The following is a 22,582-nucleotide window of genomic DNA, read 5'->3' on the forward strand; positions in this document are numbered from 1 at the left end:
GAGCGGAGACCCAGCCCCCTTCTTGGAACCCCTTTATAATCTGAATCTCAGTAGAAAGTCCATTTACCTTGGCCTGATCCTGTTTTCTCCCATCCTAACTCTTCTCCTCTGTTCTTCCCAGTGGCAGCACCAGACTTACTGGATCCCAAATCCGCAGCTCAGAACTCCAAACCGAGGCTCTCGTTTTCCACAAAGCCTGCAGTGCTCGCCTCCCGGGTGGAGAGCGACCCTGCCATTAATGTGATGAAATGGAAGACGGTGTCCACGATCTTCCTGGTGGTGGTCCTCTACCTGATCATTGGAGCCACTGTGTTCAAAGCCCTGGAGCAGCCTCATGAGAGCTCACAGAGGACCACCATTGTGATCCAGAAACAGACCTTCATCTCTCAGCATGCTTGTGTCAATTCTACAGAGCTGGATGAGCTCATTCAGGTAATCCAGACTGCTGGTGCTGCTCTGTTTCTAAAGCCCAGGTACAGAGAGTAAGGACAAGATATGACCTAGCTCAGTCCAAGGGACCTGAGGCCTTATTGCATTCTGCTCCTTTCTAGACATTTCTGGGTTCTGCCCCTCTATTTGCCTCCTACATTTACAGCCTCCTTCTTACTTCCGTCACCTTTTGCTCTCCTTATTTTCTCTCTTCACTGTTTCTTCTCTATAGTCAGCTTTGTATTTTTGTGGTCTCTTTCTTGCTCTCTTTTCCTCCACATTGTCTTAGAATAGCCAGAGGCCAGAAATGGACATGGGGTTCCCTTGTTGAGTACCCTCTTGGTTGCATGATTGCTGCTGACTAGGATATGGGTGTTCTCTGTGAGGGAAACAGAGGAGGTAAAAAGATGCATAAATCCTGGTCCATGCTTTTATTACAGGATGGCTTTCAGGTGTGCCTGTCTGGAGCTGGGCATCCCTCATGGTTCACAGGTTGGCTCAGATCTACCCAGACTATAACTCTGCTGATTGCCTTGTTTAGGTTTTCAGGGATTAATTATTACTTCTTCAAGACCCCTTCAAAAGCAATGTACTATGGTATGGGAAAAAAGGGGAGAGTGGAATAAAAACCAATTTAGTTTTAATCGACTCTATAACACAGAGCAATAGCCTTATAAAAGGCTATTTTGTATTAAGGTGGGTTCCAGAATGATTTTAAAAGTTTCATTGAGGACCCCTGAAGATGATGAAATTGTGCTGGTCAATTTATTTTGTAGAAAAGAGTCTGTTGGGAAAGTCAAGAACTTTAGTCTAGAAGAATGCCCTAGAATTTTCTTCCGAGGAGAGCTGTCTAGTAGCTGTAGACACTGTTTTGTAGACATTTATTTTCTAAGAGAAGCTGCTTTTCTTACCTAATTTGACTTTCATTGGATAGAAAACAGAGCGAATCCTGGGGTGCGATTCTCTTCTATTAGTCATTGCTTCATTTAAATGAGTTGGAATTGTAGTTTAAGAGAAGAAATTATTATTGGCTGGAACCCATTTTCTTGTACTCACATGTTTCTTCTTTTCTCTTGCCACAGTCCCCCTCCCCCAATTCCTCTCAGCTCTCTCTATGGAAACACACACAAACTCTTACTCATATTTTGCTGAAGGTTTGACAAGGGTGGATTCTCTTTGCTTACTGAAATACTACCCTAATCAGTTGCTTCTTCCCCTTTGCCTTCAGTTTTGAAAAGATTCCTCAGATAGATGCACAGGCAACCTGAGAGCTTGTAGAATTCTAGATCCCCACCATAAAGCCAATATTGCAGTGAGGAGAGTAAGGAAAAATGTTTGGTCCCCTCATGCATATAGAAGTGATACTTACAGGACCAGAACAATCATACAGTGGGGAGGGTGCTTGCCTTGTATGAGGCAGACCTGAGTTTGATCTCAGCATAATATAGCTTCCTTCACACCTTGCCAGAAGTGATTCCTGAGATCAGAGTCTAGAGCAGTGATGGCTAACCTTTTTGAGCCCTCGAGCCCAAACTGCTGCACAAAACCAAATAATTTTCTCAAAAGTGCCAGCACGTCAATTAAACCTTACTAACAAGAGTTTAGTATCTAAAAACTATGCAGCACGCACTGCATATCTTAATTGTGGACCTTCCCGCGTGCCAGCTGCAAGGCCTTTGCATGCCACCACTGGCACGTGTGCCATAGGTTCGCCATCGAGGGTCCCAGGGGTCCTCAAACTTTTTAAACAGGGGGCCAGTTCACTGTCCCTCTGACCATTGGAGGGTCTGACTATAGTAAAAACAAAACTTATGAACGAATTCTTATGCACACTGCATATATCTTATTTTGCAATGAAGAAACAAATCAGAAACAAATACAATATGTGGCCCGCGGGCCATAGTTTGAGGACTCTAGTAAGCCCTGAACACCCCTGGGTGTGTCCCCAAAACAAAATAAAATGAAACAATTAGTACTATGTGCTATCATTAAGTGTTCAGTGACAAAGGCCTTTAAAAACTGTTGCTCCTAATGCTAAAGTTGGAGCCTTTGGGAAGAGCTTGTTTGCTGGTTCATGCGATGACCATTTTAGGTTTGGAGAGAGATCAGTTCCTGCACAGTTCCCTGAGGAAAGTGGCCTCATGTAGGTCTCTGACTGGGTTTGGCCCCTCTGAGAGGATAGTGACCTCTTCAGCCTGCAGCAGAGCTTCCCGCCTTGTTCCTTGTTCCTAGCACCTCCAACCAGGTCCTCAGTCTCCTTCTTTCCTTAACCCTCTCACCTTACATAATTCTAAGTAAGTGGCACTGAGACCTTGAGTTGGAGATGGCACCATGTGTTGGTAGCAACATCAAGTAGTGTCAGTGTCCAAATTTGGGCATCAGGTTATTTCAAATGCCAGTTAATTAGCCTACTAGGGATATTTCTCAACAAGGGGCCGTATGGTCCCTTGTGTGTTCCCAGGATATCCCAAGTGGGGCACAATAGAAATGCATGAGTCAGGGGGAAGGCACAGCACCTGACTGGGGGGGGGCAATCACAAGGATTAGGGGCATAGAAAAGAACAAGCTCAAAAGAGGACTGTTGGTGGGAAACAGTGATGGAAGCAACTTGATCTTCAGGCACTGAGTCCCTAAAAGGTTCTTATCCATGGGAATAAAAAACTGCACATCATGCATCTACCTCTGTGGCTCTACTCAGGGACCAAGGAGTGGTCAGCAGGAAAGATGCAGAGCATATGAATATCAAGGTGAAAAATTTTGTGGAGACTGTAAATTTCCAACCTTGGCTAGGCAACCAGCCTCTCCTTAGGAAAAGAAAATCACTCAGGGTCTGCCTGAGAAGGAATTTCCTTCTTTAAGCAAACAGGGAGCCAAGTAGTGCACCCTAATTGTACCTACGGCTTCCACCCCTGTCTCCCTATCACTCCAGTACCCCCTAGGGGGTTGGCATCTACCACTTTGGGAAACACCTATCTAGAACAAGTCATTTTCCTCTCCAAAATTTAAACCATTACTTAGAAGTGAGGAAAATGTCAGATAGGGCAACTGTGACGAGGAATTAACTGTGAGGTTGATCCATGTAAAGTTGAAGTGAACTAAGATGGCAAGACTGTTTCTCTGACCTTGTATTGGGCAGAAACCTTTGATTTTAATGATTTTTTATCCTTTACATGAGGAGGCACTTGGGTAGGGGTAAAATGTACCTGAAGTTTGAGAATTAAGCTGGAAAGAACTCTAGGTGAATGTGAGCATGGTCTCCTCAGTACTCTCCAGATTGGTTCCAATCTATGAAAATCTGAAGGTCGTGAGGGTGAGATATTCTACAGATGTGCCTGGTCATCATTGGTGTTATTACATGGTGTCTGTTTGATTTTGGGATTGGGACCACATCTTTGATACTCAGGGCTTACTCTTGGCTCTGTGCTTTGGGATCACTCTTGGCAGTGCTCAGGGACTGTATGTGATGTCAGATAGAAGCAGGGTTGGCTGTACACAGAGAAAGCACCTTCCCCTGAAATTCTTCCTCAGCCCCCCCACCCCATGGTGTTTCGAGGACATCAGTCCCAGCTCAAGATCTGGCCTAATTGTTTTCTCTCAGCTCCACAGGACAATGCACTTTACCTTGATTAGTGCTCACTGCTGATTGAGTAGTTTTTGCTACTTCAATACTGTTAGCATTTTTCTGCTTATTCAGGTTTTTAAATGCACAATTTATTTATTATGCCGCATCCCATTACTGTCCTCTCTCTTTTCTAAGTTATATTTTATTCTATTTGCTATAATTTCTTAAGATAGAGATTGTGAAACATGGCTTTAAGGGTACAGATGAGGGATTAAATCAGGAGAAAAGAATCACTTATTTAAATTTTATTTTGTTTTTTCCACCTCTGTTTCTCCCATTCCATGTGTAGTTTTTTTTGTTTGTTTGTTTGCTTTTTTTTGGTTTGTATTTTATATGTTGTTTGGTTGTTGAGCCGGACCTGGCTGTATTTATGTCTTATTAGTGATTCCCTTCCTGGCAAGACTGGAGAAAATATTGAGTGCTGGGGATCAAATCCAGGCCAGACGTGTGCATGATAAGTACCCTGACCCACTATCAAATCCCTTGAACCCTGTGAATAGTTATATTTTAGACAGTAATTTGGCAGCATGATGAGTGAGGAATAGAAGCTATAGAAAGTCACATTGTCTTACCCAACGATATAAATCAATTGAGAATTGATCTTGGTGGAGAATAATTTTGAGGCTCCTCATTCTTTGGGGTTCAGTATTCCTAGTGCCCTAGCATTCTGAGAAGGGGTACATCAACCTCCACTGTGGAGAGAGAAGGGTTTCTGGAAGAGGTGGGCAGGAGTAGCAAGACTGCAGTCATCTGCCAAGACTAAGACGAACTTCATGATCATGTCATTGGGCCTGAGTCATGTTTATTAGCTATAGCCCAAGCTGGCCATGGGCACCCCTCATTGTGAGCCATGGTTGTCACATGGAGAGTGAGGTGAGAGCCAGGTAATAAAATACTGGTTTTGATAATCTTGGGAGATACTTGGTTCCCACTCCCAGTGGTCTTGGTCTTTCCATGTGCAGTTCATGTGCTCCAATTCTTAAAGTCCTTGCTCTGGCCCAGAGCTGCTTCTCCCATTTCTGTCTCCCATCACCGAGGTTCTTTCTAAGTACTGAGGCTTGGGAGATGGGCAAGGCCACACCAGGCAGAGGTCAGAGCATACTCCTAGCTTTGTGTTCAGTGGTCACTCCTGGTGGTGCTTGGGGACCACATGCAGTTCTGGAAAGCAGACCAGGTTCAGCTGCATGAAGGCAAGCACCTTAATCCTCCATGTTCTCTCTTAAAACCCCGAGTGCTGAACTTAGTTCCCTCTTTTCACATAGGATTGAGGAAGGACAAAGTCCCCAGAACAAAGTGACAAAGTGCAACACCACCATCCCCAGACACTCCTTGCTCTTTTTCATAAGAAGATGTTAGCACTGAAAAATCACACGGTCACATTAAAGTTTTTGTTTCATTTTGGTTTAGTTTTTGGGTCACACTCAGCACCCTTCAGGGGCTACTTCTGGCTCTACGCTCAGAAATCGCCCCTGGAAGGCTCGGGGGACCCTATGGGATGCTGGGATTCGAACCACCATCCTTCTGCATGCAAGGCAAATGCCTTACCTCCATGCTAGTTCTCCGGCCCACAATAAAGTTTGAATGTGGTGGGTACCATAAGAGTTGCTGAGTATTGAGTAAGTGCATCCCCTTCCTCCAACCCTTCACACCTCAACTCATTCTACTGTCTGTCAGACCAGAGGCAAGAGCCTCAGTATTGCAATTGGTTTGTTTGGAAACTGATACAAAATAAGGGATTATTTTCAAGGAATGTCTGATGGCTAGATTGTTTCCAAACTCCAGTGGACAGGCCTCATCCTGTCATCCTATTCTTAGCACCCACTTTTGTTGTCTTTAAGGCCATGTGCCAATCAATGAACAATTTCAGATGTAAATCTGGATTTAGAGGTCCTCAGGAGGGTGGATGATATATGCATAATACTGCATTATTGTGTCTTCACTCCGGGAGTCCTTTCCCTTTGAACTGAGGCTGCCTCCTGCTTCTCCTGTGTGAGTGAACTGCCATGGTCTTCACTTGAGGCACTTCCATATTATCTGTATCAAATCTGTAGGCCACATGAGGGCCAAATTGATGAACCGTATGCTTTGGTGATAAAATTGCCTACTGGAGGAGTTGACTTTATTTTCACATTTCAATTTTCCCTGTGCCTCCTTTCTCAAAAAGGTGAGAGAGAAGAACTATCTGTTTTGTGGGGGAGAAGAAATGGATACATTTATTAAGTTCCTGGGACCGGAGCAATGGTGCAGAGGTTGGGCATTTGTCTTGCACTCTGCTGAACCAGGACTGACCTTGATTCGATCCCCTGGCGTCCCATATGGTCCCCCAAGCCAGGGATGATTTCTGAGCTCATAGCTAGGAGTAACCCCTCAGTGTCACCGGGTGTGGTCCAAAAACCAAACCCAAAAACAAAAACAACCAAACCCCCCAAACCCCGAATTTGTTAAATTTCCATCTCTGCCTCTAGAGCCTTCCTAGCTAGGACACTTGGTTCTCAGTGCACGATTCATTATGCTCACTTTGTTAGTGACCCTTCTTTTCTTAGCATTGTTGGGCACCTCTATTGACTTAACCTCTGGGTTTTGAATAAAAGAACGTGATGGGAAAAAGCTGCTTGTTCTCCAGTCACTCGCTCCTTCAAAGTCAAGAAGAAAAGTCTGCTGAGCACACACTTCAAGGGAAGGACTTTGGGTTGAGCAGAGGGAGGATATTGCCCCTTCGTGGGAGTCGGGAAGGTGAAGAGCCCCAGTAAGCGGAAATTGGATTTCAAGTGTGGAGCAGAGAACCCTTGGGAATGGGCAGGAAACCCACAAACGTGCTAGGCAGGGTGAACTGCAGTCACTCAATTATTTGGGTGTACCAGTCAGTCTGGCTAGAGGAGGCAAACTCTATTGGCTGCTGAAGGGCTAGGCTGGGCTTAATGCCCTTGTGGATGGTTGATTATGTCCTTGGAGACCTCTGGAGCTATAGGCTTTCCCGAAGACCCATAAACTTGACCTTTTAAGAGGAAACATTTCACATCTATGTTTATTACATTACTAATTCCAGTAGCCCAGATCCGGAAGCAGCTCACATGCCCAATGGCAATGGGTAGATGAAGAGGTGACACCAGGAACTTGACTTAACTGTGAGAAAAGATGAAAACTTACTTTTGGTAACAACATTGATGAAATTGGGTTGGCTTATGTGAAGAAAAATAAGTCATAAAAATGTAAGGGGGTGGGATATGGAGAAACAAAGCAAAGGAGTTGATGTAATTAATATGCCACAGATATGCACTCAGATTAATAACTGAGATCCTGAGAGATAGAGTGAGTGAGAGAGAGAGAGAGATGGGAAAGGGATCAGAAGGAGTGGGAGGCTGATGTCTATGAGGTAGAGACATTGGGTGGTGAGTTGGGGCAGGGGAACACATTCTTTGAAGAGACAGGAAATTGCACTTGCAAAACAGTCATGTCAAATAATTTCTTTTGTACAAAATTAAGAATTTTGTACATTTTTGATCTGGTTTGATCTTTGGCATTTCATAGGGTAATCCAAGCACCACCAGTAATCACTCCAGAGCATCTCTGGATGTGACCCCAAAACTAAAAAATAAAAAGAATCTTGAAAATTGAACTAAAAGTATATACATTTATTTTTAAAAGAGTCACATATTCATTTTATAAATGTGGATTCATTAAAAACATGTATTGAATTCCTACTCTGGACATCATCCTGAGTGCTGACATTCACTGAATGTCAGGTGAAGAAGATGCAAATCCACCCACTCTGAACTCACCAGCCTTTCTCTGAAAGGAGTTCCTTGTGGAGTAGCAGAAAGTCTCAACCACTGGGCAAGATATGCAGGAGAGAAGGGTGTTGGAGATTGTATGACTGGAACTCCATCATGAATAACTTTGTAACTGAGTATTTAATGGTGATTCAATTTAATAAATTTTTTATTTTTAAAAAAGTAAAAAGAAAAAGCACCTCTTGTGGAAGCAGACAAGTGAGAGACAAATAGAGGTGGGTAGGTGATTGATGGAGAAAAGTGGACATTAGTGAAGAGATTTTTTTTTTTTGCTGAGTTTGGCCCTTAAAATTAAAATATTTTCCTTTTTATAAAATCTTTATTTAAGCACCATAATTAAAAGCAATATTTTTTTGTTTTGGTTTTTGGGCCACACCCTGTGATGCCCAGGGATAACGCCTGGCTATGTGCTCAGGAATCACTCCTGGCATGGGGGACCACATGGGACACTGGGGGATTGAACCATGATCTGTGATTTTTTCTTAATAAGTTTTTATTCAGAGTGAGATTCACAATTACAGAGTTGTACATGATTGAATTTCAGTCAATGTCCAACACCATCCCTGGTAAAGGGATTTGTGCTATATGAATAAACCCCAATCATGAATAGTTTTGTGATTCCACTGTGAACATATAAAAAATGTTAAATAAATATTTTTTTAAAAGGAGAAAATAGAAAGTACAGGGAGTGGGTTTAGAACTGTGGGCTTTTTTTTGTTTGTGTTTTTGGGCTACACCCGGTGACACTCAGGGGTTATTGGCTTAAGTGTAGGTGGAGGACATTGGTTTAACTTAGAATCAGGAGGAAACTTTGTTGATGAGATATCTTTAGAGCAGCAAAGTATGGTGACCAGCCCAGTGAACCCTGGAGATTAACTCAGCCTGAGAAATCAGAGCACATTGCCTGCTCTTGTGGCCAGTGAGCCCTGCAGACTTTCATGTTGGAATAGTGGCAATTCTTGAAAGGGCTAGGAGTAAAGATAATAGATGTTCGAGGAGGACTAACATCAGGACACCAGCCTGGGTTTCTGTGCCATTGTTTGTTCATTTTAGGTTGCTGATATGTCCGTGTGTTCCTGGTGGACCTATGAGACTCAGAGCAAGTTCTGTGGGTGTGAAGACATAATATATACCTGAGTGAAATAAGAGCACAATTATGAGGCCAGAATGAGCAACTCAAAAATGATTCTGAAATTGGTTTGTTGGGTTGTGTGTGCTAAGACATGACTAGGTGAGGTCAGTCAGAAAGGTGATTTAGTCAGAAGATTTTTATCTGGAGGGAGGAGGACATGTTTGGCTTACTTGGCACCTGATGAAGTACAGGATTCTAACTCCTCTCTCCTTTTTAGCATTCACCAAATGGTAACAGATTCTAGAACAAAACCCCAAGCAATAGATTCTGGAACAAAACCCAAGCAACAATGGACAAGCATTGAAACTCACTTATCCCAAGCTGGCCAGGATATCTCCTTCCTGTCCTCAACTCTGTATGTCCAACCAGAATATTCTATTTTTATAGCTTGTAATTTTTATTTTATGTATCATATATTTAGTTTACAAATGCCATTGATAATGGTTTCTCGTGGATATAATTCCAACATCACACCCAGAACCCAGAATTTTCCATATATTGTTAATAACTTCAGTTATTTATTTCTCTTTTGGGGTAAATTTTAATCAAAAGTATTTTATTGGGGTGGTCATCTGAAATTACAGTTTTCTTACCCCCAGACTTCCTGGTTTAAGTCAGTCCTAGAATTTCTGGACTTTAATTTAATAAGTTTAATAGTATTTATGGTTCTGGTTTAAGACCAAGATTGTAATAGTTATGCTTATTGATTTGCTTACCAAAACATTTGCTTAAAAATGCCCAACATATGCATAGAAAACATATTTGAAGAAAGGCTCCTGGCCTCAATCTATCTGGAGCCTCAGTTTCTCAGTGTCATGGGTTATTTTTATTTGACCTTGTCTGTTTATCTGCTTTGTTTCTTTATGTTTCTTGTATGGGTAAAACTATACAAAAGTTGTCTTTCTGTTTCTAACTTATTTCTCTTTACATAATCCCCTGAGTTGCTTCCATTTAGCTGCAGGTGAAAAATTTTCATTATTTTTAAAGAGCTGAATAATACTCTGTTGTGTCTGTACTACATGCTCTCTAGCCTCTGGTATTGCTCTCTTACATCATCTGCATATTGTGGCTGTTGTGAATAAAGTGGCAGTAGACATGGTAATCCAATTCCTACTCCTTTTGAATTTTTTTGCAAGGCCATTTATTGAGAATGAATCCCTTTAACTTCTGTCTAGAGAGCTTTTTCTTTCTTCTTCACTTCTTGCAATAAACTATCATGGTAGTATATTATCAGTGGATATTCCTTTTTCCCCCCAGCACTTTTAGAATCTGGTGTCATTCCTTTACAGCCTGAAAGATTTCTGCTGAGGAATCTGTACCCCCCATTTTATAGTTTTTTTTATAGTGGTTTTCTGTGTAATACACTCTTTTTTAGGTGCTTTTGTCTTCTTTACCTAGCTCCAGTTTCACTGCTTTAATATTGTCTTGGCATGTTTGTTGAGTTTATTTTATTTGAACTTTTAAACCTTATAGATTTGGATGTCTGTTTTCTTCCTCCAAATCAGGGCAGTTCTCATTGGTTATTTCTTCCAAGAAGATGCCTCTATCTATATCTATATCTATATCTATCTATCTATCTATCTATCTATCTATCTATCTATCTATCTATCTATCTATCTATCTATCTATCTATCTATCATCTATCTATCTATCTATCTATCTATCTATCTATCTATCTATCATCAATCAATCTATCATCTATCTATCTATCTCTATATCTATCTCTTCTTCTGAGATGATATGGATATTTTCCCCATTGATGTTACCATATTAGCTGTTTTAGTATATTTGATTATTAAAAATATTTTAAACTGTTTAGATTTAGTGTTGCACTGTGCTGATTTGTGTCTTTGTGTTGATTCTACCTGCTACTTTTCATGTCTATTGTTGTGAATTGTACTTTTAATTTCATTTTATGACCTCTACTTCAATTTCTTGATAAAGCACTTACATATTTCCTCTATTACGTCTTACTTTGTTATTTTTACTTCACAATATGGGGGCTCTTACTCTGAATTTTTCTTCTGTTCCATTTTGATTTCCCTCGGGGATTTTGTTTGGTTCCTTTGTTTGTGGCATATTTCTCTCTCTTGATTCCAATTATATGCTAATTTCTATTATTTGGGCTATTCACCTTCCCTTTTCTCCAGGGCTTGATCAGATATTAAGCTGAGGTGGTACCAGAATTTACATTTGCTGAGGATAGCTGGGATCCTCTTGCCTTATCATTAGATGCTTCTGTCCCTGTTTGGTTTATTGCAGCTCCTAGTAGGAAATGGGGTGTTGGGAGCAGAGAAATTGCTGTTAGGAAGTGCCAAGAGTTTGAGCCTTCTTAGGGGCTTGGAGCCAGAGCTGAGCAGGAGATTTGTACTAACTCCTCTGAACAAGTTCTCAGAGCTTTTGCAGTAGCTCTACATTTATCAAAGCTCCTGTATTTTACCCAGTGGTGTGTGTGTGTGTGTGTGAAAGAGAGAGAGAGAGAGAGAGAGAGAGAGAGAGAGAGAGAGAGAGAGAGAGAGAGAGAGAGAGAGAGAGAGAGAGAGAGAGAGAGAGAGAGAGAGCGCTGCTGGTTGTGGACTCAGACTGACAGACTAATAGGAGCTTTTCAGGATCTGTGTGTACTGGCTGGAATTATAGTTTTTTTTCAAGTTTCTGACAGTGTTCCCTAATGGATGTTGGCAGCTAGAATTGAATAAATGTCCTCTGAAATCAGCTCCTTGGCAATACCTGATGGGGATTTGTAAGTCTTTGAAAGTGATGTTCAGAAATGGAGGGTGTGTCAAGCAAAGTCACATTCCCTTGTGAACCTGTGGTCCACGTGGCTTACTTGGTTAATGAGTAATGCAAGTAGGAAATTCGAGGTATTGACTGAGGAATTGAAGTCAAGTATGTTGAAGAGTGTAGAAGAACAGAGCAAGGGGCATTGCAACAGAAAGTAACTTTGGGAAATTGATGGTAGTTCTTTCCAGCTATTCAATTAGGATTCTCTGCAATGAATTTATAGATGTAACTGACAGCCCCATTCAGTCCTATTTAATAATTAATTAAATACATAAGCTAGGTCATAACAGTTAGATAATCAGATGACATTTTCTCTCTTTTGCTATTTTTCTGCCCTTTATTTTTAGGAGCATTTGAATAATGTAGCTGGACCATCTGGCTATGTAAGGTCCACTCTGAACAATGGTTCCAAGGGAATCTTCAAAATCATATTTCCTATAAAACAGGCTTCAAAGGACCAACTTACCTGGAGCATTTTGACATGATGAACAGTCTCTCATTGCTCTACTATTCATGAAGTTAAAGGATAGAAACTGCATTAAACCACATTTAATCATGTGCCTCTTGGGAGAGAAGTATTTTATGTTCATCCAATAAGAAATTCATTTCATTTTCTTATACAATGACATCCCTTATGCTTTAAGTACTTGCACATTGCTAGGTTAAAATGTGTATATTCCTTTTAGAGGTGTCTGAGGAATCAGTGTTTTGGAGCTTCTAGAGATATGATGATTTCTCAGGAGATGGGCAGTGAGGCAAATTTTGGGTAATAAAAGGAGCCATGACTAATAGGGAGAGAGAAGAATGTCAGCAGTTTCACTGATATGACACGAGGGTTGTATTAAGGAGCATTTCAAGAAAAACAGAGCATAATGCTTCCATTCTCTTATATTTTCCAACGTTTGGTCTTGGCGCACAATTTCATAACTATTGTCAAGGTCCTTTCCTACAGTGGCTCATCTCTTCTAATTTTACTAGAATGCATTTAGAGGAGTATAGGAACTCATCAAAAACACATAATTGTTAATACCAAGAACATTCCTTTTGGGGCCCATGAAAAACTTTCCTTTCCAGTTTTGCTGGTCACATGGTGTTAAAGGCAGTTGAAATCATTGGACTAAAGCAGGTGCATACAGAGTCTTTGCACAATTCTTTCCAGGGAGGACACATGTTTTATGCCCCAGGGAAAGTGGAGAATGAGGATATCACATGTATAGAGGCACCATTTGTGCCCATATGGCCATGCAGGTATTGGCTAGAGAGGGGACTGTCTCATGTCTCCACATTGGCAGAGCTCAGTTGAGAAGGTTTCATTGTAACCCAAGAGATTCACCTTCCTTTGGGTTTGTAATGCTGCCTCTGTTCCCAGCATAGTGAAAATGTAGCCTTGTCTTGCTCATACAATCTAGTCAAATGGACTGAAAGTTGAAGTATAATAATTTGTGTTTTATTTTGCATTGGAAACCACAAAGTCTTTTTTGTTAAAGAGTATCCATGAAATGTCACATACACACATATTTCCTCCCCTGAAAAACTTATTTCAGACGGCAGTAAATCAGAGTTTAGGTTTTCTAGAGCAAGAAATGACCAGTGCCTGGGACAGGGTCTTTTATAGTCTTGACTGCACAGGTGGTCATGCTTTTTTGAGATAGAATAACCTTTCTCTATTGCCTGCATAATAATCCACAAAGAATGTCAAAGACACATGTTTGAATTAAATTGGGACTTGGGAATGTTTCTTAGCTACCTGGTTTTCACCTTGCTTCTCAGAACAGATCTGGAGGTGGTACTTTCCCAGAGTTATCAGAGATCATCAACTGTTAACAAGAAACAGTTATCCCCAACTTCTACCAAAGAAAAATAAGTAATATGAAGTTATGTTTTATTATAATAGCATAGTTCATGGAAGAAAACATATTACTCTGCTATGTAATCTTGTTAATCTGAAATATTTGGGACATCTGGATCCCACTGACCACATTGAGTTCTCTGAATCATCATTAAACATCCCCTTATATTTGTTCAGAGAGCTGATTCAGGTTATACTAAGAATAAAGAGGGACCTTCAGGGTGAAAACCTGCTTAAGCCAAGTCTCCTGTTAAAAATGCACAAGTATTGGCATTAAATATTCATTTTGCACGGAGTAGTTTTGGAAAGGCTTGATCCTAAGCCAGGGGCAAGCGTGACCCGGAACTGATCTGACAAGTTCTTCTCTCCTACAGCTCTCAGGAAAGTGTTGGAGGAGAGTGACTCAAAATAAACAAGTAGTTCCCTGAGTGAGATTATTTTAGAAAATATAAATATTCTGAAGATGAAAGAGTAGGAGTTAGACTAACAGGGCAGCCTGTTAGTTTAGAAGAGCTGTGTCCAGACAGGTTCTTTCCAGAGCAAAGGAAGAGTTGGGAGAGTCAGTCTGGAATGCTCTTGGGGAAAAATGTTCTGAGGAGGCAGTAAAGACAAAGGGGAGAGTGCTCTTGAAAGTTCTGGGAACCGGACACTGCCTGGTTTCTTTGCTATGTGGACTGGAGATGTTGAGAAGCAGGAGAGGGACAGACAGGCTCTGATAAGTGGACTGAGTCGTAGGCACACCAGGAAGGCGTGGAGTAGAACATTTTAGAAAGAAATAAACTATGACATCATGCTTGGAGATGGCAAATAATAAGGTGATTTTTCTAAGGGCCTAGATTGGATAAATGGGAAGTGTTAGTGGGAGAAATGTTGATGCAGGTTGGTTTTGTTTTGAAGAAGATGGGCTTGGAGGGGACAGATAGAGGGATTGGTCTGGCTGAGAGAAGAGAGCCGTTTGGGAAGGGGTAAAGTCGGGAGAGGAAGTATTTCTAGGGAGATTCAGGGCGAGGGGGAGGCTATGGAGGGTTCTTGAACCGATATTAGATATTCCTGTCAAAAAGTTTAAGATTTTTTGAGTTGATCATTTTAATGAGTGTAGGTACTTTTACATGAGCTCTGTGTAGTGGCAGTGCTTTGTTTTTATTTCCTCAAAATAATAAAGTCTACTATCTGCTGTAAGACAAAAGACATATAGCTGACTGCCTTGAAACATTATTCTTTTTATTTAAAACCTTTCACAAGATCTATACACCCAGGCCTGTTACAGCTTACAGACGATTGTAAAGGATGGCGTAATGATTTTCTTAATAAACATAAATTTCCTTTCCACTCTTAGGTTAACACATTCTAAAGCTTCACACCCGTTTTCTTGTCAGCAAGCTGCTTTATCAGATAATGACGTTTGACTCTTGATTATAGCAAGCCTAAAAATCTATTTCAGGCAGATGATTTTAAATAATTTGGTTTAATTAAAATGGTAAATAATGTTATTTTATAACAATGATAACATTCTGTGTATTTGTCTTGGACAGCTGTACTGTGTAATTATGCAAAAAGTAATTTTGGACAGGATCAGAACTCCTGCTTTATTGTTCATTACTCATTCTCTCATGCTCTTATTCTGTCTTGTCCTTAGAGAACTCTGTGTGTGTTGTATGTGTGTGAGTTTACATGTTTATTAGGGATGAATGATATTCCCTTTTCGGAAGAGAAAAAGAAGTTATCTTTATATATAAACCAATGGGAATTATTATCTTTGAGTATAAAGGAAAATGCAACACACATAAATAGTAACTCTATTTGTAACAGAGAGAGTTAAAAGAAAACTAACTTATAGTGTGTTTTTAATTCATTGTCAATAAAATATTCTGGAATAAACTCAGTACTTCATATAGCAGATTCTGCCTGGTCATACTCATTTTAAAACTAAGAAAATAAACAGTGGGATAGTTTTCCTTAGTGTATATTACTAATTCATGATTTTGAACAAACTCTTGGTTTATTAGCTCTAGTTCTTTAAATTCCCCTTTTCCTATGTCCAAAGTCCTCCTTTTTCTACTTAAATTTTTTCTTATACGTATCAGTATTCCTAAGGCCAAGATTCTAACCATTTACTTTGTGAGAGTCAGAAATCCATCCTTCACATCCATGGTATCTCTATTTTATTCTAGCACATTGAATAAACCATCCTATTCTTCCTCACACATTTTATTTCTGACTTATGTGATAAGTCACTTTTCTATTGTTTAAAATCTTCTCTCTTTGTTTTTGACTTCTTACAATTGGATTGCGATGTATATGGGCATGACTTGAAGAGTTGTTCGGATTTCTGGGACCTGTCTGTCCTTTTTCTTTGCCAGGTTCAGGAGAACTTCTAACTTAAAAAAATTAAGATTTTAAATCTACCTCTGCCTCTCCCTTTCTCCTACTTCTGGAACTTTGGGGATGTATGCTAGCTGAATCACCTGCTTTCTGGCTAGAAATCCCTTAGGCTTTTTTCCCCCTCTTTTCTTTCTTCTTTAAAATTGATCTTTTTCTGACTCAGCAATTCTCTGCTAACTGGGCTGGCTGTGGTACAAGACTGTTGCAAGTCAGCCCCTGAAGAGGTTGCCTGATGGAGGGATGGAGTATGAGGTCTTTCCCCTCCAGCTCGGAGCGCGCGTCTGCCACCCTGTCCAGCCGACGGTTCTGAGGTGAAGCGGCAGGTAAACAGCTCGCAGTCAGTCAGGCTTGTGGAAATATTAGCTTTATTCGGTGGACAAGACTGAAGTCCAAAGCCTCAGCATCAGTTCCAGCCAAAAGCCCCTCACCTTCCACAGACCCTTGTTTTTATCCCCCATAATCAGGTACCACCCAATGGTGAGATCAAATACCACCCAATGGTGGGAGCAGAATCAGGTACCACCCTAGGGTGGGGGCAGAATGCCAGGTCATACCCTAGGGTGGGGCACAATCATCATCAGGGTAGAGTCAGTAACATAATAATCCCATAAAATGTTTACATACACAACACAAGACCATGCTAAGAGTATTAAACTTGATATCTACAGATCTCTATACTATCACTATACTATTTCTATATTATCACTATATACATACATAAATATTGAGACAAAAAGTTTTTTAAATAATATTTTATTTAAACACCTTGATTACAGACATGATTGTGGTTGGGTTTCTGTCATGTAAAGAACACCCCTATCACCAGTGCAACATGCCCATCACCAATGTCCCAAATCTCCCTCCTCTCCACTCCACCCCTGCCTGTACTCTAGACAGGCTTTTTATTTCCCTCATACATTCTCATTGTTAGGATATTCCTCAGTGTAGTTATTTCTCTAAATAAACTCATCACTCATTGTGGTGAGCTTCATGATATGAGCTGGAACTTCCAGCCCTCCTCTCTTTGAGACAAAATTTTTTTACCTGAACACCGTATGATATTCTGGTCCCTATAATGAAAAAGAAGAAACTATAAGTAATATTGTAGGTTGTATGATAAAGTCATGATCTGGGCTCATTACAGGGGGAGATCAGGAAATTCAGATAGATTAGCACTTATTGGAGAGGTGATTAGCCCAAGTTGGAAAGACAATAGTTTTGCACAGATACATGATATAATGAATAATGGTTTGGGGAGGCACTTGACCATTCAGGTACAAAAGAGAGTTCAAAGGAGAAGGAAAATTCCAGGAAGCAGGCTCATTGTGTGGTAAGTGGTTACATGGTTCAAAGTGATGGATAAAGGAAGGTCCTTATGTACAAAGGCTAGAGCAGCAATAGAGACCCAAATTTTGTAGGGCCTTCTGGATCAGTATAAGGGAATCTTGGAAGTTACAGGAACAGAAAAAGACTTAGAGAAGATAGGGAGCATGTTCTGATTTAGAAGTTACTATGGTTGCCTTGTAAGTTATGTTTATGTAAGTTATGTCTTGTAAGTTATGGTTGCCTCTAGAAGTTACTATGGTTGCCTTGTAAGTCAGGTACCATGAGGGACTAAATGGGGAGATTTCCTAGAGAACCCAGAACAGTTGAAGGCATCAGTGGCCTGGATGAAGAGAGAAACAGATGTGCTGAGTTGTGGTCAACTCAGGATCAACAGAAGATAAAGCTCCCAGACAATGATAGGAGGTGGAGAAAAGGAAGGCATTTCAGATGATTCGAAGTTCTGAGACTTGATAAACTGGAGTGTAAAGTTAACATTGCTAGTGAATAGATAGGAACAAGTGTGGAATAGGGGTTATAGAGGGTGGTAGTTGGGGAAAGGACTTGGGAGTGTGATGTAGTTTATGATCTTGATCAGCCTTTCAAATATTTGTGAAGACAATTTTAAGAAATGCCCACTTGAGACTGAGCAATGCATTCACATTTCCTAAGATTTAGGGTAGATGAAAATTCTAAAGTATATGGATGGGTGAAGAATAACAGGATCATGGGCTCAGAGGAGATGAGTTAAATGGCACTGGAGAGAGATTAGAGAAAAGCCAGAGAGGGAGTGTCTCCTGAGGTAAACAGTGTGGAGAGAGATGAGTTGTGCGCTCAGCTCTTACCAGGTGACCCTATGAGCCAGGTTGTGACCAGACTACTTACTTGGGACAGTTGTCATGTGCACTTATAAATCAGTAAGTGCCTAATATATCTTTCTTGAGCTGTTAATATTGTTTTGTCAGAATCTAGACTTGCAACATAAACAGGCAAAGCCTGTGACTGTCTGAGATTCTGGATATATGTATATAAAAGAGACAAATGTTCCCCCAGCTTCAAACTGGTGAATAGATTTTATTTCTTTCTTTTAGAAAAGAAAACTCACTTAGAAATGTTTTCATTGGAATGGTCTAAGTGTTGCTACCAAAAACTAATGTACAAATGAGGTCAGAACATCTAAGCTAGATGGTCAATCCAAGCCCAAAGAACAGCTAAATCCAACCCCAAGTCCTGAGATGGCTTTGCAGGCTCTTTTATTTACTGTGTGACTTGTTTTTAAAAATTGTGTTCTGCAGCCTTTCTATGGATTAGCTCCAGGGCAAGAGAAAACAGATCCTCTGACTCCATAAAAGTGCCATATGGAGGCTGGTATTGGGGTATTTTGTTGAGATCCCAAAGCATCTCAGATCTTGTGTTGTTGGCTTCTGGTTAGAGAGTACCACAAAAAGAGAGCAGGTGGTTAACAATGAAAAGAGAAGGAAAGGTCAAATATATTCCATCTACCATTCTACCATTCTTCTCTTGAGACTCACAGAAGACCTGCATGGTGCTTTATGGCTATTGTTGCTTGACCTCTTCCCTCCTAGTTCCAGCATTTCCTGCTGGTTCTGCCAATATAAACACAACCTTGGTTTGATTTGGGTGGGTTAGGGGGCAGGAAATCTGAAGATCACTCATGATCTTGGTCCCATCTAATTTTCTTTCCTTTTATTAAACTCATCTTTAGCTGAAGTCAGTCCTGGGAAAAGCACCTTCCTCCTCTGGGCTCTGAGTAGAAAAGACCCTCTTGTATTGAGTCTGTCCCTGTGTTTGGGGGCATCTTCCCTTTCAAGAGATTTGGCTCTGAAATGCTTCTGGGATCAGAACTTTCTCATATAAAGGAAGATCTACAGGAGAGTCCAGGTGAATGACTAAGACTGGAAAGGAGCTGGATGTGGCAGGCCTATACAGCATCAACAGTAGGGGGTGAGATCTATGCCTGAGGGAATGAGGCTCATTGCATTTTAGTGGAACAGCTACTGGGCAGATATCAAAGTGTAGATCTCAAGTTCCGGTTGACTTGAATACATACCTGAAATCCTATCAAGCTTCTGTTTCTCCACCAAATGCATTTCACCAATTCAATATTTGTTGTAACTGGTGAGTGTAGGGGTGTGTAATTGAGAAAGACAGAATCAGTTGGGAGGCAGCCAAGAAGCTAAGGCAGGAGAAGTATGAATCATTGCATGTGGGGAAGTTATTCATATATTATTTTTGATGTCTGATTGCATGACACAGAGCCAGGAAATATAAACATATGAAACAGTGTCTGCCTTTTCTCTACTTGATGGCAGAAAATCATTTGAAAACTTACTCTGCAGTATATTAAGAAATTTCACCTGGAACTTGGAAACATAGAAAGTTCTTAGAGGCATATCAGTGACAACGAGTCAACTTGGTAGACGTGAGAAGTGTGTATATTTTATGGGGCCAAAATTGGGTGTATCTGTCAGGATTAATGTGTTTCAGGATTGCGATTTTTTTGTTTTGATTGGTGACATAAAGCAATTGGATTTAGTCAGAAATTGATTACTGGTCATCTTACTTGTATGTTGTATAGCACTAAGCTTACTATTATGATATTTTAATTTTTTTGAAGGTGGTACATACCAATCAGTGCATAGTGGTGATTATTTTTTTTTATATATAGTTACTTTATTTCAGCACTGTGGCTAAAAATAGTTCATGATTGGACTTCTGTCATAGAATATACACCACTCTTTAGCAGTGCACTTTTCCCACTACCAGTATCCCTCATTTCCCTCTCTTTTCCCCCTCCTGCCTCTGGGGCACACATTTTACTTGTCTTTTCCTCTCTTTTGTTTTAAGCATTGTGATTTGCACTCTTGTTAATTAAGGGGTACTATGCATAACACTTTATCCCCTTTCAGCACCCAGTTCTTGTCCAGAGTGACCAGTTCCAATTATTATCATTGTCATAGTGAACCCTTCTCTATCCTAACTGCACTCACTGCTCTTTGTGGCAAGCTTCCTACCATGGACTAGTAAAGGGTAATTCTTGCCTCCCTATTAAGGAGTGATTTCTACTATTGTTCAGGGGAATCTAAATGTGGATTCAGGGATCAAACAAGAACGGATCTCATGCAAGCTGAGTCCCTTACCCCTTGGACTACCTCTCTGGAAGGCCCTGGCTATCGAGTTTTCATTATATATTCAGATAAGACAAATAATTTGTTTATTTTTAAAAAGTCTTTAGTAAAAAACACTGTTTGGTTCGAGTTTGAACAATTTTATTAACTATGTCCCTTGTCATCTTTATATAGGTATAAAATATATTTTTGTTTAAATGTGTATTTGTTATGGTCAGCTCAAATGTACTGGAAAAATCATATGTGTAGATCTAAGCCACTCACATCCTATTGGAAAAAAACCAGAATGCCTTCAAATTTGGGAGTCATGCAGATGTGTGTAATGGACAGAGTAGCACTCCTTTGTTTCTATTTGGCTTATTATTTGTTGTCAACATTTTGCAACCTTAGACCTTCCAACAGCACTTGCCTCAGTGTTGGTTACTGTGGTATGCTTTTGGCATGGTGGAATAAAAATATTGTTTTAGATGCTTTCTCTCTTCAATCTCAATCTCTGCCTACTCAAGTCTTATTTTAAGAACAAGTTTTTTTTTTTTTTTTAAAGAACTTCCTAGATAGAGTGACTGGAGCACTGCAGTAAGTTTTCTCTCATCCTCATCTGTCTGGAACTGTCTTCGTTAACTGAATAACCTTTATTTTTTTTTCTCCTCTGTGATTTGGCCTTTTGTTCTTTCTGGCTTCTCATTCCACCTCCTTTTCTCTCCATCTGGGCCCTGTATTAAGTCTGCCCACCATTTCAAAAGCCCCCTACTTTGACTGAGAAAGGGAGAAGAGACCTGCACATCTGTGGAGATGAATTTTCCCATAAAATATTGCTTTGCCATATAATGTGATGGACCTTAGGAGAAATCCTGGGGAAATGCCCTGCTGGGAAAGGCAGGATTGTTGTTTCAATAAGCACCTGCTTTCTGCCTCTTTCAAAGTTGCACAGACCCAGAACTTGGCCATAATTTGTCCTCTCTATGCCAGAATGTCATTTTGCACAGAGTTCCAAGAATAACAGCATCCTCAGCGGTGCAGGTCCTGTCCTCATCTGATATATAAATCACCTTGCTAACCAGTCTGCAAATGCACATTTGAACCTATTAGACAAACTCATTCCATGATGGAGGCATGGTCAGGTTACAAGTGACACTTGGCGAGATATTGATGACCAAATGAGATGCCAATTATTTCAAGGGCCTTCCTTGACTCCTGAGAATGTTAAGTGGCAATATCTAAATGTAATAGCTGATTCAATCATTGCTTCTTAAACAAAACCTGAACTCTCAGAGTGATGGTGGATGATTTTTTTTAATAATTAAAAATAGTTTTTCGAAATGCTCTAGTGTGCATTACCTTTAGGACTTAAAAATATGTGTGAAAGTGAATCTAGCCTTTGGATCATGAAATATTCTGGTCCTGTTTTTAACATCCATGTTCAACTCTGTGATTCCCTACTTTGCATTTTAAGCTTTTGTTTCTATTAATAGCAAATAAATTCACACTTTCAAAAGAGCAAGAAAAACAGCTGTATACTTCATTAGTGTGCACAGAAATAGCTGTGACCCGCAATGCTATAATCTCAAAATAGAAGGAAAAACCTAGGAAGGGAAATGAACTGTTTACTTTGAGAGGCACTTTCTAAAATCGAGTTGGAATTGCTTCTTTCTGAAAATGCATCCCCTTTTTAGTTATAGGAATTAAGATTTTTGCTTTTTTTATAAAAAGATTGTTTCTTTCTGAGAAGTTTCTAAGTGATGTGTGGTTAAGCTTAGAGCATACATTACTTGAAACACATTCAAGAGCTTTGAAAGCCCTTTAATGAAAACATAGACTGTATTTTCATTCAAATTGTTTCCAACAAAAACAATAGGTTGAAAACATTATTGCCTATTACCTTTCTCACTTAGAATGATACACTCTGGGGAAACTTGGCGAAAAAATCAGGCAGCCTCTAAACAAAGAATGTTTTAACTACTTGTGTTGTGAGTAAAATATGCAAATATACTCCATTTTATTTATACACATGAGATCAAAAAGATTTTGAAAAGAAAAAGAATATATTTAGGAAATACAATTTTTTGTCAGTACTTAGAGCAATTAATCTAACTATGGAAAATAATTCAGCAATTTCCATTTTTT

The 22,582-nt window shown here is 40.1% G+C and overlaps 2 protein-coding genes across 2 annotated transcripts in view; both read left to right on the plus strand.

Annotated features, from left to right (window-relative positions):
* The window catches only part of PROX1 (prospero homeobox 1), a 612,185-nt gene that overhangs the window by 563,221 nt on the left and 26,382 nt on the right, over positions 1–22,582 (plus strand). The gene's annotated exons all lie outside the window — the stretch shown is intronic.
* Positions 1–22,582, plus strand: part of KCNK2 (potassium two pore domain channel subfamily K member 2) — a 99,831-nt gene that overhangs the window by 2,815 nt on the left and 74,434 nt on the right. The window contains exon 2 of the mRNA XM_049769532.1: positions 122–432. Coding sequence (XP_049625489.1) covers positions 122–432 — 311 coding nt within the window. The remainder of the gene's footprint in view (positions 1–121; positions 433–22,582) is intronic.

The sequence above is a fragment of the Suncus etruscus genome, chromosome 3, assembly GCF_024139225.1.
Source record: "Suncus etruscus isolate mSunEtr1 chromosome 3, mSunEtr1.pri.cur, whole genome shotgun sequence".
Classification (NCBI taxonomy): Eukaryota; Metazoa; Chordata; class Mammalia; order Eulipotyphla; family Soricidae; genus Suncus; species Suncus etruscus.